Source organism: Pristiophorus japonicus, chromosome 2, assembly GCF_044704955.1.
Source record: "Pristiophorus japonicus isolate sPriJap1 chromosome 2, sPriJap1.hap1, whole genome shotgun sequence".
NCBI lineage: Eukaryota > Metazoa > Chordata > Chondrichthyes > Pristiophoridae > Pristiophorus > Pristiophorus japonicus.
The window spans coordinates 84222377-84241765 of record NC_091978.1 but is presented as its reverse complement, the minus strand read 5'-3'; the positions used below and the strand labels follow the sequence as shown (position 1 = coordinate 84241765).

The window sequence follows — 19389 nt, the reverse complement described above, 5'->3', positions numbered from 1 at the left end:
AGCCTTCGGTCACCTGAGGAAGAGAGTGTTCGAAGATCAGGCCCTCAAATCTGGCACCAAGCTAATAGTCTTCAGGACTGTAGTGCTGAAGACTACCCGCCCTCCTGTATGGCTCAGAGATGTGGACCATATACAGTCGACACCTCAAATCGCTGGAGAAATACCACCAATGATGTCTCCGCAAGAACCTGCAAATCCTCTGGGAGGACAGACACACCGTTAGCGTCCTCGATCAGGCCATCATTCCCAGCGTCTAGGCACTGACCACACTCGACCAGGTCTGTTATGTGGGCCACATCGTTCGTATGCCTGACAGAAGACTTCCAAAGAAAGCGCTCTGCATGGCAAGCGAGCCCCAGCTGGGCAGAGGAAACGTTTCAAGGACGCCCTCAAAGCCCCTCCTTGATGAAATACAACATCCCCACTGACACCTGGGAGTCCCTGGCCAAAGACCGCCCTAAGTGGAGGAAGAGCATCCGGGATGGCGCTGAACACCTCAAGATTCGTCATCGAGAGCATGCAGAAAGCAAGTGCGGGCTGCGGAAGGAGCGTGCGGCAAACCAGTCTTCCCACCCACCCTTTCCTTCAACGACTGTCTGTCCCACCTGTGACAGAGACTGTAATTCCCGTATTGGGCTGTTCAGTCACCTAAGAATTCACTTTGAGTGGAAGCAAGTCTTCCTCGATTTCAAAGGACTGCTTATGATGACTGCTATAGTTTTGGTCTCCTTATTTAAGGAGAGATAGAAACATAGAAACATAGAAAATAGGTGCAGGAGTAGGCCATTCGGCCCTTCTAGCCTGCACCGCCATTCAATGAGTTCATGGCTGAACATTCAACTTCAGTACCCCATTCCTGCTTTCTCGCCATACCCCTTGATCCCCCTAGTAGTAAGGACCTCATCTAACTCCTTTTTGAATATATTTAGTGAATTGGCCTCAACAACTTTCTGTGGTAGAGAATTCCACAGGTTCACCACTCTCTGGGTGAAGAAGTTCCTCCGCATCTCGGTCCTAAATGGCTTACCCCTTATCCTTAGACTGTGACCTCTGGTTCTGGACTTCCCCAACATTGGGAACATTCTTCCTGCATCTAACCTGTCTAACCCCGTCAGAATTTTATATGTTTCTATGAGGTCCCCTCTCATTCTTCTGAACTCCAGTGAATACAAGCCCAGTTGATCCAGTCTTTCTTGATATACTTGCATTGAAGGCAGTTCAGAGAAGGTTCACGAGGCTGATTCCTGAGATGAAGGGGTTGTGTTATGAAGAAAGGTTGAGCAGGTTGGGCCTATACTCATTGGAGTTTAGATGAATGTGAGGTGATCTTAATGAAATGTGTCAGGTTATGCGGGGGCTTGACAGTGTAGATGCAGAGATGATGTTTCCCCTCGTGGAGAATGTAGAATTTGGGGGCATAGTTTCAGAATAAGGGGTCGCCCATTTAAAACTGAGATGAGGAGGAATTTCTTTTGAGGGTCGTGAATCTATGGAATTCCCTACTCCACAGAGCTGTGCTGGGTCATTGAATATATTTAAGGTGGCGATAGATAGATTTTTGAACGATAAGGGCGTGAAGGGTTATGGGGAGCGGGCAGGAAAGTGGAGTTGAGGCCAAGATCAGATCTGCCATGATCTTATTGAATGGTGGAGCAGGGGCCAAATAGCCTACTCCTGTTTCTATTTCTTATGTTCTTGTGTTTCTCCTTCGTATGCTTATCTAGCTTCCCCTTAAATGCATCTATGCCATTCGCCTCAACTACTCCTTATGATAACGAGTTCCACATTCCAACCACTCTCTGGGTAAGGAGGTTTCTCCTGAATTCCCTACTGAATTTATTGGTGACCATCTTATATTTATGGCCCTCCTATTTCTGGTCTCCCCGCACGTGGAAACATCTCTGTGTCTACCTTATCAAACCTTTTCATAATCTTAAAGACCTCTACCACGTCATATCTCTCAAGTCGTTGAGATTGTTGTCTCCTCCCAGCTCTATCCCCATTTGTTGCACAAAACAGGTTTGAAGCGGGGTAATAGAAGTGCCAAAGGAAAAGAAAGACTTACATTTATATAGCACCTTTCATGTTGAGTGATTAGGAGTAGAGTGGGGAGGTGATTATGGGAGCAGGAGACTGGTGTGATGGAACAGATAAGTTTGACATGGGGAAAAATAGGGAAGAAATTAATGCCAGAAGAAGTGTCACTGTTTTCTTGGGTTTTATCTTGAAACAGGTTATGGAGGAGAACGAAGGGACCAATAGTGCATCTTTGAAGGATCTTTGCCCAGAGGACAAAAGGCGCATTGCTAACTTAATCAAGGAGCTTGCAAGGTGAGAGTCATATTCATCTTGAAGCTACAAGCAGCACTTTTACTAGAACAGTGATACAAAGCCTATGTTGCCCAGGTATGTCCGGTCCACAAAAAGCAGGACAAATCCAATCCGGTAAATTACTGCCTCATCAGTCTACTCTCAATCATCTGCAAAGTGATGGAAGGTGTCGTCGACAGTGCTTACGCACTGCTTATCAAACGGTACTTACTCACCAATAACCTGCTAACCGATGCTCAGTTTGGGTTCCGGCTGGACCACTCTGTTCCAGACCTCATTACAGCCTTGGTCCAAACATGGACAAAAAAAAGCTGAGTTCCAGAGGTCAGGTGAGGGTGACGGCCCTTGACATCAAGGCAGCATTTGACCGAGTGTGGCATCAATGAGCCCCTATAAAATTGTACCCAATGGGAATCGGGGAAAATGCCACTGGCTATAGTATAGCTAGCACAAAGGATGATGGTCGTGGTCGTTGGAAGCTAATCATCTCAGCCCTAGGGCATCGCTGCAGGAGTTCCCCAGGGCAATGTCCTGGGCCCAAACATCTTCAGCTGCTTCATCAATGACCTTCCCTCCATCATAAGGTCAGAAGTGGGGATGTTCGCTGATTTCACAACTCCTCAGATAATGCAGCAGCAGTCCATGCCTGCATACAGCAAGACCTGGACAACATTCAAGCTGATGAATGATTTAAAACAAATATTTGGTGGGTTCAGCATCTCAGACCATCTCATAGGTGAGCCCTTGATCCCAAAGATTGCTTTCATTTGCCCAGATATCTAGATAAATATATTGTGCACTCCAGGATTGAAAAAAGAACACTAAACGTTTTTTATTGCTAACTAAGTTCATGACATTGGTATGATCTTTCTCGTCTTTGGAAGGCGTCAGAATAACACTACACTAGATAGTGACTTAAGCTTTATGCACATATGAACATACGAAAATGCCGGACAGCGGACAGGAAACGATCCACTGATCCATCTAGCCTGTCCCATATAGTTGTGATTCCCTATGCATTATGACAAAGGCACTCCCTACCACCTCGGAGTCATGCAATCTCCTGGGAGAGGTGAAAAACCAGATTAAAAAACACAGGCCAATTGGAGAGGAAGAAAATCTGGAAATTTCCTCTCCGACCCATGTAGGCGATCAAAACTAGCCCAGGAGGTCACATTGACCCTGATTTATATTACAAGTTATCTTTCTCTTGTACAAAGTGATCTCTGCTCCAGTTCTCACTTGAAGCAATACAGCAAATCAGCGTTCATCGCACGAGGCAGCAACTCGTTCCACAGATCCACTATATTCTGGGAAAAGAAGAACTGTCAAACATCCAATCCATTTCTGCTCTTGTGTAACATGTAAGCATGACCCCTGGTCCTCCCTAGCCTATCCAGTTGAAATAATTAGTCCCTTCATTATTTTAAAAACCGTGGTCAAATCTCCTGAGTCTATGCTATTCTGAAGTGTACAGACTCCTCAGCCTATTTGAGTAACTAAGATTTTTTAAAACTAGGAATTAATCTTGTGTCCCTCCTCTGCACCTTTTCAAAAGGTTCAATATCCCCCACTATGTGAGGCGACCGAAGCTGGACACAGTATTTTAACTGAGGCCTAACCAAGGTTATCTACAAGGATAAAATAGTATGCTTTATTTTGTAATGAATTGTCCTGTGACGACATCCTGTTTGCTTTAACTAAAGCCTCACAGGATAGGTCATGATCCTTTAGAGAGTTTCTTTCTTTCACCACTGGCATAAATTATGTTCCCTGTAGGGTGTTTTTATATTAGCCTACATGCACAACACTACTTTTCTGAGTTAAATATAATTTGCCCAATCGTAGGCCCATTTCTCTAACATATCGATATCTGCTATTGCAGTAGTTGTGTATCTTCTACAGTCCTAACACTCGCATATATCTTGATGTAATCCGGAAACTTGCAGATCATTCCCCCAACTATACATCTAAGTCATTAATGAAAATAGTAAATACCAAAGGTCCTTACACTAATCCCTGTGGGACACCATGCAGATCCAAACCCATTGCCAGCAACCTTCTGCCTATGGACATTCGGCCAATGCTCAATCCACACCAGCAGATTGGCAGTAATTCCACAAGATTCTATCTTATAGAAAAACCTCGAGGTATCATATCAATAGATTTCTGAAAGTCCAGGTAGACAATATCTACTATGTCTCATTCACTAACTAGATTTGTAAGACACAACCTTTTTTCCCAAATGCCATATTCGAGCCGTATCTAAGTGGTCATTGAGGGCATGTCTAATGATACCTTACTGAAGTCAAGCTAATGGGCATATGGTTAACCAGTTCTGCCATATCACACACTTTCAAAAAAAATTGCTTCCAGTCTGAGGGAACAGTCCCTGACTCCGTTGAGCTATTAAAGATAAGGGACTTGTTTAGCACCCGTCCCATTTCGTTAAGGACCTTTGGGTGGATATTGCCTGTGCCGACAGCCTGGTCTATTTTAATGTTCCTTATTCTATCTAAGACCATCTCCGCATCTATTTTAATATTGACAATTTTACTCTCAACAGCACCTTTAGTGCTGTCAATTGAGCAGCGTCTTCAAGAGTAAAGACCAATGCAAATTACTCGTTTAGTATCTCTGCTTTACTACTGGGAATCCTTTCTAATCAGTGCTTGAACATCTTTCAATGGCCCAATACCGTCTCAAACAAAATTGTTCAAGAGTAAAAGAAAACGTCAACAGTTACACTATAGATTTTAAAGTTGTTTATAAGTTTAACTATCTCCTCGAGTAAATGGAAAATACAAGTAATTTCTTGGGCAGTGGTTCTTTTTTTCCCTTTACTGTACACTGAAGCTCTGGGGAATGATTATCTCACTCCAAACATTTCCGATAGAATCTCTAATTTGAACTAGACAGGCTGAGAAGTACTTTCCAAAAAAAAATCAAGGGGGCCAAGCACATTTAAGTAACTCTCTTTTGGAGTCAGAAAGAACATTCAAACATATATATATATTTGAACTTGTCCCAAAAAATATTTATATTTGAATTGAATGGCTTGACTGCTTCCTCAAACACATGGCTCAGACACCATGGCTAATTTTGCAATCTTTGTATAAACTAGGCATGTTTTTCTGTGAGTGAAGTTAGTTTTTAACCTCTTTTGACAGTGACCAATTTAAGAAATTTAATACAGGTATTATGCTACATCTTGGGCAGTGCATTTTTTGTCAAATTTGCTTTAAAATACTTTGCAAATCCACCATAGAGGTGAGAAGAGTACTGTATTTCACGATTAAATTAAAGTATGTGGAAAGACCTCCAGTCTCGTGATGTAAATGTAAAATAGATAACTAAAAACCTTTGTGATGTATCCGCTTTGAAAGATTAACCAGACATTTCTGCAGTAATGTAGCTTGAAATTATATGATAGTGCATTGCATTTAGGAAGTTACTTTTATTCAGCTGTAGTTTCCCAAAGAAAATTTATTTCAAAAACCTCAATTTCTGTAATGTCAGAATGTGAAGAGGCCTTTGGATTCAGCTACTGTGTTTTCTGCTGCAGTTGTACCATAAAAGAGAGAAGAAAGTTTGGGAAGATTACTTTCTTGACCCCTTTATCTTCCTCATCTACATGCTGCTCCTCTGCAACATCATCGAAAGACACAATGTCGGGTTCCTTTTGTATGCTGGTGACATTCTAGCTCTACCCTTCCACCAGCTCTCAGCCCCTCTGCTACCTCTTTGCTGTCAAACTGCTGGTACTATATCCAATCTTAAATGAGCTGTAATTTCCTCCAGCTAAACATCATCTTTGTCTCCTGCCACAAGGTCTGTACGCTATCTATCCCCTTCTCTGGCCATTATCTAAGGTTGAACCAAACTGTTTGCACCTCAGTGTTCTATTTGACCCCAAATTGAGGATATGACCCCATATCCTCTCTGTTGTGTATGTATAAGGTATGTACTGTAACATTAGACCACTGAATGTATCTTCATACTGTACACACTATACCTGTACCACCAGAGGGTGATACTGGTGGAAACCTAAGTGTCACCTGTACACTGCAGGTAACCAAGTATAAAAGGGAGCTCACCTCACTGTATCCTCACTCAGGAGCTACAATAAATGGACTAAGGTCACAACAGTTCAAGTACAATACCTTACCTCGTGGAGTCATTACTAGAGTGCTTACACACATAACAACTGATGACGAGATTACGAATTTCCACGCGCAAAATGGCTTTCAACAATTCGCTGATGGGGAAGATTGGGAGGCCTTTGTGGAAAGGCTCGAACACTTTTTCATTGCAAATGACCTGGCAGGAGACGACCCGACCTCGCTGGCTGATAAGCGCAGAGCTATCCTGCTCAGTAGTTGTGGGTCCATGGTCTCGTCAGGGATCTGCTAGCCCCAGTGAAGACGACAACCAAAACATACGTGGAGCTCGTAACAATAATACAGGAACAGCTCAAACCTCAAGAGAGCATCCTCACAGCCAGACACCGGTTCTACACCCACTGGCGGCCCGAAGGCCAAGAAATCGCAAAATATGCTGCAGACCTGAGACGAATGGCTGCACCGTGTGATTTTGGTGACCACCTCACCGAAGCACTGAGGGACATCTTTGTTATTGGAATCAGCCACGAGGGCCTCCTCCACAAGCTGCTCTCTGCGGACACTACGCTCACCCTGCAGAAGGCAATTAAAGTGAGCCAGGCGTTCATGATTTTGGCCTGCGATTCCAAGAGGATGATGACTCACCCCCAGGACTCTAACCCGGCAAGTACAGTGAACTGAATGGCGCCTTTCAGAGGCAAGGCTGTTACCCTGAGTCCCGTAACCCTGAGTCTGCCACATGGGACCAACCCGCCAGCCCTATGCTGGTGCTGTGGAAGAAATCACAGGGCCCACCAGTGCCGATACAGAGACTATACTTGCAAAGGCTGTAACACTAAAGGTCATCTCCAGCAAATGTGTAGAAGAAATTTTACTCACCAAGTCGCTGAAGAATTGGCCGATCACCCGGGCTCCAGCGCTGATGAAGATGAAGAGAGAATCTATGAGACAGCTCAGCCCCAGGAAGAGGTGTATGGAGTGTATACCTGCTCCACCGAGAGTTCCCCGTTGAAAATGGAAGTCAAAATCAACGGTGTTCCAGTCTCGATGGAGATCGACACGGGCGAGCCAATCGCTGATGAATCAGGCGACCTTCGAGAAACTCTGGGACAATCCCACCGAACGACCTAAAATGCTTCCAATCCAGGTGAAGCTGCTCACTTACACAAACGACATCATCCCAGTCGTTGGCAGTGTGGATGTTCAGGTGTCCCATGGCGGCGTGGTGCACAAGCTACCTTTGTGGATCGTTGCTGGTGATGGTCCAACGCTGCTGGGAAGAAGATGGATGAAACAAATCCAAATCTGTTGGAGCTGGGAAAGCCTCCAAGCCCCGGCGATCGACGTCCTACTTGGCCCCAAATTTGGATCCATCACAACACCTGAAGGTCCTACCGTCCGACCCGATTGCGCGGCGACGACGACACAGACCACACAACTGAACGGTGAGATGATCCAACCCTAACGACCAGACCTCACCTTCCAGGCTGCAGTGGCAGGACTCCGAAGGGAGAAGATCGGCGCAGAAGGTAAATTCTCGGCTTCCGTGGCAGAACCTGGGGAGAAAAGGATCAACGCAGCCTACCTTGTGGAGAGAAAGAAGATGGCGCCCACACCACGAGGTGAAGCACCTGAAATCAAGATGGCCGCGACCAGACCACGCGGGGCAGCATTGAGGGAACAACACGTGATGCCGAGCAGCGAACCGGATTGGGGTAAAGATTGCAAGACCCTTATAAAGGAGACCAGCAACCCAGCACAATTAAAGGGACAGTTCCACTCTTTGTACAGCGATGTCGGTGATACCAATGAAAAAGATGTAATTAACAAATGCAAATATCTAAATGTAACCTTGTACAGCAATGCTGTTAGTACACAGAAAAAAGATGTAATTGACAAATGCGAATTTGTAAAGACAACTAACAATGTTGAGTCGGCTAATTACGGTCGGAGTCAATGTATCATGAATGCAAATGATGTAATGATGTGTGATGCCGGGTTCTACATGTAAGCCGACAAAACTAAGGGCAACCGCCCGTGGGAAGCACCCAGGTCTAGCGGGCTACCTGATCATGTAGTCTGTGCCTCCGGGACCAATGTGACGCCCCAAGGACTGTGGCCACACACACAGAGGGAGCTTTACCCACTGCAGGGCCAGCGATCAATTGACGGCACAGGCACCACCACTGGCACCCTGCCCCAGATCGACCCTACTCCTCTGGCCAGCACTTTCCAGCCCTCCCGATGGGACCTGGGATGACCAGACTCCCACCACCGCTGAAGGGCAGCAGGGAGACCCTGCAGCCCTCAAAGGAGGACAGGGAGGCCATACATTCCTGTGGCTCTGCCCACCATTAGGCTACGGCAAAGGCCCTGAGACACAGCCAGGTGAGCAATCCGAGCCCACCCAGCTGGCAGGGGGCACAGTCCGGTTGCTCCGGAACAAGCGTCCTCACCCACCTGCACCCACACCCCAGGGGAAAGACTGTAATAACATGTATGTACCTTACCTGTATTATGTACTTGTTCCACTACTGCTGAACCCAAAAACAGTGATATAACTAATCCTATTCTTTATTCTCTGCACATGTACGCCAATGCAGATGTCGAGCCACACACATGGTCAATGTATGGGGGGGAAAATGGATGTATGTAGCCATGGACACACAAGAATTCCACCCATAACCCACACAACCCTCCACTCAACCCTCACCACAACCTCCAACCGTCCACTGCTGATCATTTCCCAATGCCGTGGCAATGAGGACTTGGGGGTCTACAGGGAGAGAGCCATTCCCAAGCACAGACAAAGTGCAAGGGCTTTGGGCACTCAAGTGCAAAAGCCAGTGGCACAAGACTTAGAGGGGAGTGATGTGTGTGTATAATGTATGTACTTTAACATTAGACCACTGAATGTATCTTCACACTGTATACACTATACCTGTACCACCAGAGGGTGCTACTGGTAGAGACCTAAGGGTCACCTGCACAATGCAGGTAACCAAGTATAAAAGGAAGCTAACCTCACTTTATCCTTACTCAGGAGCTACAATAAATGGACTAAGGTCACAACAGTTCAAGTAACAATACCTTACCTCATGGAGTCATTACTAGAGTGCTTACAGACAACACTCTCCATCATGAAGACTGTCTACTTCCACCTCTGTAGCCTTTCTTGTATCTGTCCATTTGACGAAACCCTCATGCATGTCTTTGTCACCTCCAAACCTGGTTATTCCAATGCTCTCCTAGATGGCCTCCCTTCTTCCATGCCTGATTCACAAATATAATGGGGGCATCATAGCATTACGCTCAGCTGCTCCTGGCGCAATTAACAGGCTTAACCACCTAAATGTAAAATTATAGTTGTTGCTCTACATCTACCTCAGCCATACAAAGTAGTATGGGGAAATCTTATTAAGAATGTGAAGGGGCAGGGGACATTTAACACTGGAGATCCCATTTTGACTGATGAGAATATATATGCAGAAATACTTGAGACGAGATACGAGGGGCATGCATATTGCACTCTGTGTGCTTAAAGTTTCTAATGAAAACTGTATTTGCCAGATGTTTGAGATCTGAGGTGAAGTGAAATATTTAGCTATTTGACATAGTTCCAATAATTGTTGAGGGATAAATATTTTAAACTGGATGAATAATGTATTAAGGGTTGAATGTTTTATTTTTCACAAAACTGTCATGTTTTTTGGCTCTAATTTTAATATTTTCTCAGGTTTAGCATTACTGGACACTCCAGTAAACGGACCTACACTCAGAAATCCTGAGTGGATCTTCTTTTTTATGCCTTGATAAGTGGTGAGACCCAGGGATCAAAATTGAGAGTGCATACTTTGCACACCAGTTACTGGAATATTTCATGTCTTCTCTTCAAAAAGCACATTGAATATATACTCTTATCAGACTGGGAGTAGAGGCCCTAAACCGAGAGGATTTAGCAAATAATTTATACAGTATAAAACAAATGAATCCTACACTTTCCTCATCTCCTTGATACCTAAAATAATAAAGTTGCCTGCCTCTTTCGCTCTCGCTTTTGCCACAACAATGAAATGGCCCTAAGCAAAATCATAAATTATATCCACTGTGACTGATGTACTATCTCTCTTCTGATTTCTTCCTCTCTGCAGCTTTTGACCAAGTGATCAAATCCATTCATGGCCTTATCCCTTATCTCTGCGACCTCTTCCAGCCCCCAAACCTACAAGAACTCTATTCCTCCGACTCTGACTTCTTACGCATTCCCCACTGCCTTTGCCCACCATTGGTAGCTATAATTCAGCTGTTTAGGCCATAGCTCTTTTCCTCCCTAAATTTCTCTGCCTCTCCATCTCACTCTCCTTAATACTTACTTTGACCAAGCTTTTAGTCACCCCTCCTAAGATCTCTTCCTTTGGCTCGGTATCAATTTTTATTTACAAATTGAAGAGAATAATACGTAAACAGCAAGGTGCCATGAAATGTTTCTTGGGAACAAAGCATATGAAGTGATGGACTGTAATCCAAATTCTGTCCGTCATGCAGAAAATAGTTCGTCATGACTGATCTTAACCTTGTGTTTTAACAGTTCAATTGCTGTTTCTAGTAATAAAGGTTTTGAATCAAAAATTTAATAGACAGAAGTACAATAACTGAGCAGTTATGTGTTGTGGCATTTCATTCATTAACCTAGAAAGATTGCAGTAGCTGGTAGAGGGGCAGGAGTGAGGCACTGTGTAATGTGTTTGCTCATTTTCAATAATCTGTCATGGACCATCTTCAGTATAGTTTGTTTCGGTAGCTGACAATTTTCGATGTTTTAAATAATCCCACTTGGCTGCCCAAGCAATCGTTCCATGCTTGCCATTGTTGTCTAAAATTGTTTAAATTTCTCTGCACCCCACCACCCACCTTAGATTTTTTCACCCGGCTGTTGTGAACTTCAGAAGTCCTTATGCCTTTCTATGTCACTATGTCACTATATATTTCTGGTGGGAATTTTGTTTTGTTCCTCTGCTGCTTGCAGTTTACAAGCAAAACTGTAGTTCATTTTCTCACTTTGGATTTTGGCTGATTTAATTCATTTTAAAACTAGGTTATAGTGACCAGCTGCAAAATGGGCTGGTACAGTCTTGATATTGTGAGGATTAGCGAAGGAAATGAACTAACTGCTTGAGGGTGCCAGGATAGCCATGTCATATTAGAAAACCACTCGGACTGTAAGAGTGAAGCTGGATGGGAGAGTGACAGAAGATTGGAAAGTTTGAAGTTAACCAAGTGTGCAATTTGGGGAATGGTTCTGCAATTGCTCGGAGCCCTCAAGGTACTTCATCTTCCGGGGAGACCTTTATTGTGGCAAGCTTTGTGTTTTAATTAGAAGTTAATGGTGTAATCTGTGCTTGAGATGTGTCATTTTAAAAAAAAGTCTGTTCTAAGTAACCCAGTAGTTTCTTACAACTTGTTACAAAATTGATTTGCCATAGACTATTTGCTTTACTCCATTGAGTTGCATATTAAATTGACAGTAGGCTCCCAAGGTATGGGAAAAGGTCCACGTTGTCCAGGGCCTCATCATGGATCTTGATAATCGGTGGGGCAGTAGTGTGCGGCAAGGGCAGATGACGATGTCCAACACCACCTTCAGTGTGCCAGTGCAGCCTTTGGTCGCCTGAGGAAGAGAGTATTTGAAGACCAGGATCTCAAACCCGGCACGAAGATCATGGTCTACAGAGCAGTAATGATACCTGCCCTCTGATATGCTTCAGAGACATGGCCTCAAAGCAATGGAGAAGTACCACCAACGCTGCCTCCGCAAGATCCTGCAAATGCATTGGCAGGACAGATGCACCAACGTCGGTGTTCTCACTCAAGCCAACATCCCCAGCATCAAAGCATTGACCACGCTCGATCAGCTCTGCTGGATGGGCCACATCGTCCGCATGCCTGATACTACACTCCCAAAACAAGTGCTCTACTCAGAGCTCCGACACAGCAAGCGAGTCCCAGGTCGGCAGAGGAAATGTTTCAAGGACACCCTCAAAGCCTCCTTGAAGTGCAACATCCCCACCGACAACTGGGAATCTCTGGCCCAAGACCGCTCAAAGTGGAGAAGAAGCATCCGGGAAGGTGCCGAACACCTCGAGTTTCTTTGCCGGGAACATGTGGAAGCCAAGCGCAAACCGTGGAAGGAACGCATGACAACCCAAACACCCCACCCACCCGTCCCTTCAACCGCTGTCTGCCCCACCTGTGACAGAGACTGTAGGTCCCGCATTGATCTCTTCAGTCACCTGAGAACTCATATTAGCATGGAAGTAAGTCATCTTCAACTCCGAGGAACTGCCTAAGAAGAAGATATTAAATTGCATAAAAATGTAACCAAATAAGAGTGGGTATTTTACCTACAGAGGTTTGGTTTTCAGACTGTTGAAATAAAGAACCTATTGTAATTAAATACAGCTCAATGGGAGTGTAAATTTTTTTTTTAAGGCACCGTAGCTGGATATCTGAAGACAAATGAGGCTCTCTAATATGCACAATCACACTGGACCCAGGTTATCTTAGTTATATGTCTTTTGGTCATATTTTGTTCCTCACTGATGAGATTTCACTGATGGGATTACACTGTGGTCTGAATGGTCAGTTCTTTTTGATCTTCATTATAAAAAAATAAATGATTTCTTTACAAACACTGATGAATTATGCTTAAGTCCTTAAATGTCATGTGACAGTCAAATCGTTAACTAATTTGCGAGTAAGTTATGACATCAGGAAATAACTTGGCAGGTATGGGTCCATAGAGAAATGGAATACAATTTCCTTTGTCCTTAAGCTGCAGTTTATTTTTCTAGGTTTGGGGGCAGGATAAAGCAGCCCGCTTGATTGGCACCCCATCCATGACCTTAAATATTCACTCCCTCCACCACCGGTGCACCGTGGATGCAGTTGTGAACCATCTACAAGATGCACTGCAGCAATTCGCCAAGGCCTCTTCAGCAGCACCTCCCAAACCTGCGACCTCTGCCACCTATAAGGACAAGGGCAGCAGGCGCATGGGAACATCATCACCTCCAAGTCACGCACCATCCTGACTTGGAAATAAATCGCCATTCCTTCATCGTCGCTGGGTCAAAATCATGTAATTCTCTCCCTAGCAGCACCATGGCAGTATCTTCACCACAAGGACTGCAGCAGTTCAAGAAGGAGGCTCACCATCACCTTCTCGAGGGCAATTAGCGATGGGCAATAAATGCTGGCCTTGCCAGCGACACCCACATCCCAGGAACGAATAATAAAAAATATGACCTCAATGATGCAGGCTTCTGCTGTGCATTGAACTATTTACAGATGCCTGCTTTCAGATTGTTGGAGCAGCTCACTTTTTCCTGAATAATTATGGAAAGCTGGATTTATAGTACAGCTTGTGTAGTAGCGTGTCCTACTTTTGTCAAATGGAGAATACCATCTTGTTGGAGCTTGCCATGCAAGACGTCAAACATTGTAGGCTGAATTCTGGTAGTTTGTGCCATAGGAACATATGAGACTTTTTAATGTTGAATGCTGTTCATGATATTTTTGTGGGTCCATTCAACTTTCGCACTTGGGCGGATATTGTAGTTCTAGTCATGAAATGTAGTTTGCCTCATTTAGTTTTAATTAATTGAATAATACAGACAAAGGCGCTGTGATTTACGTGGAGCTGGGGAGGGGATGCAGTTGCGGGAGGGGGAAGCACGGAAATCCCGGGGACGCGGAGGTCCTGACGAATTTAATGGCGGGACCTCATTATAAATTTTCTTCCATTTCCCGCCTTGCAGCTGGCCAAATTAACAGGTTGGCCAGCTGCCGGGCTGGAAAGTCACTGGCAAGAGGCTGCAGCAGGGAACTGTTGGGGACGATCCCTGGCAATCGGGTAAGATGGTGGGGGCGCAGGCTGAAGATTGGGGTTTGGTTGGGGTGGCGAAGAGAGGCTACGGTTGTCCGGTTTGCTTTAGGGACCAGGAGGAGCACTCCTGGCCCACAAGGAGTGCTCTAAAAAGCACTTAACCTTGTGGAGCAGACTGCTTAAGTCTCCGTTTAGCTGCTGAATTCCTGAGCCCTGGGAAACCTAGCCCGCAGCTGTTAAATTTAAATCAGGCTTCCAACTGTACTGTGGGAGCCTGATTTAAATGTAATGAATTGTCCCGTCTCTCCAAGTTGGGACACTTGCATGCCTTGCAACCAGCCGCCATAAAAATGGCCGCTGGCACGTATGTGTTGGGTTGGGGTGCATTCCACGATTTTTAATATTTAACCCCCTCCTGCCTTTTCGGGAGTGGGGTGATTACTATCAACCCCAAAGTGATGATGGCTCTTGGTGATAAAGATGTACTAGAATTTGGGCACAACAGCACCTGTCAGCATGTGGAAAAGAACATAAGCACATAAGAAATAGGAGCAGGAGTAGGCCATTTGCCTCAAGCCTGCTCCGCCATTCAATAAGATCATGACTGATCTGATCCTGACCTCAACTCCACTTCCCCGCCCAATTCCCATAATCCTTGACTCCTTTATCACTCAAAAATCTGTCTATCTCCACTTTAAATATATTCAAAGGCGCAGCCTCCACAACTCTCTGGGTAGAGAATCCCAAAGATTCACAACCCTCTGAGAAAAAATTCCTCCTCATCTCAGTTTTAAATCGGTAACCCCTTATTCTGAAACTATGCCCCTTGGTTCTAGATTCCCCCACGAAGGGAAACATCCCCTTTGCATATACCCTGTCGAGACCCCTCAGAATCTTGTATGTTTCAATAAGATCACCTCTCATTCTTCTAAACTCCAAGGGGTATAGGCTGAATATTTCTTCATAACACAACCCCTTCATCTCAGGAATCAACCTCTTGAACCTTCTCTGAAGTGCCTCCAATGCAAGTATATCCTTCCTTAAGTAACGAGACTAAAACTGTATACACTACTCCAGGTGTGGTCTTACCAACGCCCCTGTACAGTTGGAGAGGACTTCCTTTTATACTTGATCCCCTTTGCAATAAAGGCCAGCATTCCATTTGCCTTTCTGATTACTTGCTGTACCTGTATGCTAACTTTTTGTGTTTCATGCACAAGGACCCCCAGATCCATCAAAACTATTGTTTGTTTTATTGCTTGTTTTATTAGAACAGGCACTTTTTACAGAGATTTGTTTATTATGATAAATATATATATATTTTAGTGAATTGTTCATGATCAGTTGGATGATGCGCTGTTTTATAATAACCACATTATGGGCCCAAATTTCCCCAGGAGTTTGCTCCATTTTTTTTTTGGAGCAACTTGATTTTTCTGGAGTATCTTAAAAATCCCCATTCTGCACATTTAATTTGCGCCAGTGTAAGTGAGATAGTTAGGATTTATTTTAGTTTAGTTTTTTTTTCAAAAGGGGGCGTTACAAGCCACCCACGCCTGTTTTGGCCATTTAAGACAGTTTGGACAGCTAATAGTTGCTCCAAACTAACTTAGGCCAGCATGTGTGGTGTGGCCACATAGAAAACCTTGCGGAGAGTTAAGAAATCAGCGCAGGTAACCTCCAAATGACAGTGTTATGATAGGAATGCTAATTTTTTTTAAAATCCCAAGCGAGACTGGACAGGGTGTAGGTGCTATCAGCCTGATTAAACTGAGTATGGGGTTTTTACAAGAATAAAAATGATCTTGCAATGAAGGCTGAAGTATAGAGGCCACTTAAGAAAGGGGAGGGTTTTCTTTGTAAAGAATAGATCAAGAGCACCAACGCTCTCGCCTAATGGATCCGTGTGCGGCATCACACCACATTGGATTTTGATTTCTGCAGCACCAAAGAATTGCCCTGACTAGGTTTAGAAATTTAAAACGTTAGACTTAACAAAAAAAGCCTGTCAAAATGTGAAATTAAATTTTGGTGTTCAGCATTGCATAGTGTGACTCTGATAATTAGTAATATTTTAGAATTCTATGCAGTAGTAGGTGAGCTGTAAGATACTTCAGATAGGACATTTTTAGTAAAGATAGCTAGATATTAAAGTACTGGAAAATCTTTGAAGATTCTTTCTTCCTCCCCCCCCCCACCGCCACCAACCTGTTTCTTGTAGCCCTCAGCACGGGAAGGCAGCAGCCGGCCTGTGCGGCAGGCCCGGGATGGGGGCGGGACGCGTTGGGTCCCACGCTGCAGGCATCATCATCACAATCATGGGAGGAGTTACTGCGTATGCGCGAACGTTCCAACGTGCATGCGCAACGCTGCCGGCACTCTTAGACGCTGGGCCCTAGCCCTGCCACCCCCCCCCCCCCCCCACCCCCGCCGGCTCTGTTTCAGCAGCACGGCCCTAGCTCCGCCCCCACTGCTTTTGCCAATCCACGCCACGCCATGCCTAGGACGGTCCACGGAGCAGGGAGAATACGGAGCTATATTTTCGGCGCCGTTTTGGGAGCAGAAAGTCGGCATGCCTCAGGTAAGTGCGCCGAAAAAAACGGAGGGGGAAATTTGGGCCCATATACTCTGGGCTCAATCTTCCCCAATTATCTGCACTGATTTTTTGGAGTACATAAATATCTCCCAAATTTCCCCAAAGTTTCTGGGCCAGCGTAATTCACTTAAGTACAATTTTTTTAGGCTACGATTCTTTTGCGTCATGGGGGCGTAATTTGATGTCTACGCCAGTTTTTAACATTTAAGCAAGTTTGGCCAACTTATATTTTTCCTTGGACGGTGTATGTGACCACTCCCAAAAAACCTTCTGGGTACTTAACAAAAATCAGCGCACATTACAAAATCGGCGCAGAAAGACACCATTGTTTTTAACTGAAGTTTTGGAGGGAGTGAAAAAGGCAGAGAATATGTGTCATAAATCTTAATTTTTTTTAAAGACAAAAGGGAGAAATTTCAAGTGTAATACAATTCAATTTTTGATTTTTTTCCAAAGTACCACCCCACCACCGATCGAATGTCTCCTCACTGGGCTCAAGGGTTGGCCGGCAGAATTGCTCCCTCGCCTGGACACGGGCTCAGGGCTCAGGGCTCGGGGCTCGGCTTTCACCGACCCCCACCTCACCTCTCCTCACCGACCTTCAAGCCCGGTGAGGGGAGGTACTTTGAAAAAAATCAAAAATTCAAGAATTGCCTTAAACTTTGTTGCCCCAAATGTATTCACTGAATGCCTAGCTTCCCGTTGTAAGTAAGCCTATTGTGGTCCATACTAGCGCGTCCACCTTGGGAGAGAGAGAGGAAAGAAGTGGTGTGAGTGCTTTGTCTTGTTTTGAGGTTGCAAAGTTACAATTTAATTATGGGGAAAATACGCCATACCTCGTGCAAGCCTTCTGCGTGATGGTGCAGCGGAGAAGATTGATTAGACAGCATCACTTGAGGAATCTCGGAGCACATAGGATGATAGACAGGAGGCCTTACCCACATTGGGTATATTGAGACAGGCGTTCATACCTGCACCTGAGTGAGGCAGACTGTGTGAGAAGGCTGCGTTTCAGCAAAGAAGTTGTAACAGATCTGAGAGTTAATAAAAGCAGACCTGCAACCTGGGAGCACCCATGATGCGTTCATCCTATGCGAGAGCGCTATATCTGCCATATTTCAGCATCAGCCAGAAGGGCAGAGCTGGCTGCTGGGGGACAAAGGCTACAGCCTTGCCACCTGGCTCATGAGACCCCTACGCGTAACCCGGATGGAAGCTGAGCGGCAATGCAACATGTCGCACATTGCGATGTGCAACATAATAGAGAGGACCATTGGCATCTTGAAGCAGCATTTCTGATGCCTGGATCATTCCGGAGACTACTTCCAATACTCTCCTGAGATTGTCGGTCAGTTCACTGTTGTCTGCTGCATGCTGCACAACTTAGCCATCAAGAGGCAACAGCAGCTGGTAATAGAAGACCCACCTGAGGTGAGAGTGGCTGATGAGGAGGAAGATGCAGATGGCTAGGAGGACGAGGAAGCCATGCAACTACCTGAACCCGGGGCATGACAGTGGAGGAAGGCAGGCCGTTGTGCCTCTTTAACGATTGCTCGAGCCTTGCACCAGCAACTCATCCGTGAACGCTTTGTTGCCTGAAGGCTCAGCGTCAACTCTTCAAAATGGACCATGTTTATTGTTTGGACCTGTTCTGTAATGTTGTGTTAATAATGGAGCAAATAATGTAAATGATTCAGTTATAATTTAATATATATATTTTATTCAAAATTTTAACACTTTGTACATAACTTAACTTTAATAAAAATATTCTTGCATCAAACTTTAAACAATTCTGCGACATTACCTCCCTCATGTGCTCCACCAGCGTCTCAACAACCTGCGACATTCCCTCCGTAATGATCACCGACAGTGTATCAGCTACCTGCGGCATTCAGTCCCTAATGTGCCCGGATAGTGTTCCCATTTCTCGCAAGAGTGTTGTTACTTCTCCCGACAGTCCCGATACCTCATCATCCACCCCACAGATGGTGTCCAGAAATGATCGTGTAAGGTCAATGCTCTCCCCACTCATTGCCATCATCTGAACCATATCTGTTACATCCTGCATCTCAGGAGAGCGCTGTCGAGCTCTCCTTCCCCTCCTCACCCTGGGTGTGGCTCGCTGCACCCCACTGGGACCTGCAGCCTCGGACAGTGTGAAACCATGGAATGTCCCAACACTCGCACCACTCAGGAAAGGGGCTGGCACCAACCCCTCCTCCAGAGGGGGTACAAGAGTGGGGGCTTCATCCTCCCCCTCCCCCTCACCCCCATGCTCTTGATCTGGAAGGTGGGATTGGAAGATGTTCTCCTCCTCAGGCTCGTCCATGTCTGAATCTTCTGCATCGGCTTCAGCCTCGTTGGGGTTGGCCTCAAGTTCTGCAAATGGTTAGCAGCAGAGGAGGGGGCAGGGTGGCATGAGTAGACCCTCACAGCGCTGGCAGCAGACTCATTTG

At 45.2% G+C, this 19389-nt stretch overlaps 1 protein-coding gene across 3 annotated transcripts in view; it reads left to right on the top strand.

Moving 5' to 3' along the window:
* The window catches only part of kiaa1328 (KIAA1328 ortholog), a 358800-nt gene that overhangs the window by 52880 nt on the left and 286531 nt on the right, over positions 1-19389 (top strand). For all 3 annotated transcript variants that reach the window (XM_070868047.1, XM_070868053.1, XM_070868042.1), the window contains one exon: positions 2234-2331. In XM_070868047.1, the coding sequence (XP_070724148.1) occupies positions 2234-2331 (98 nt within the window). The remainder of the gene's footprint in view (positions 1-2233; positions 2332-19389) is intronic.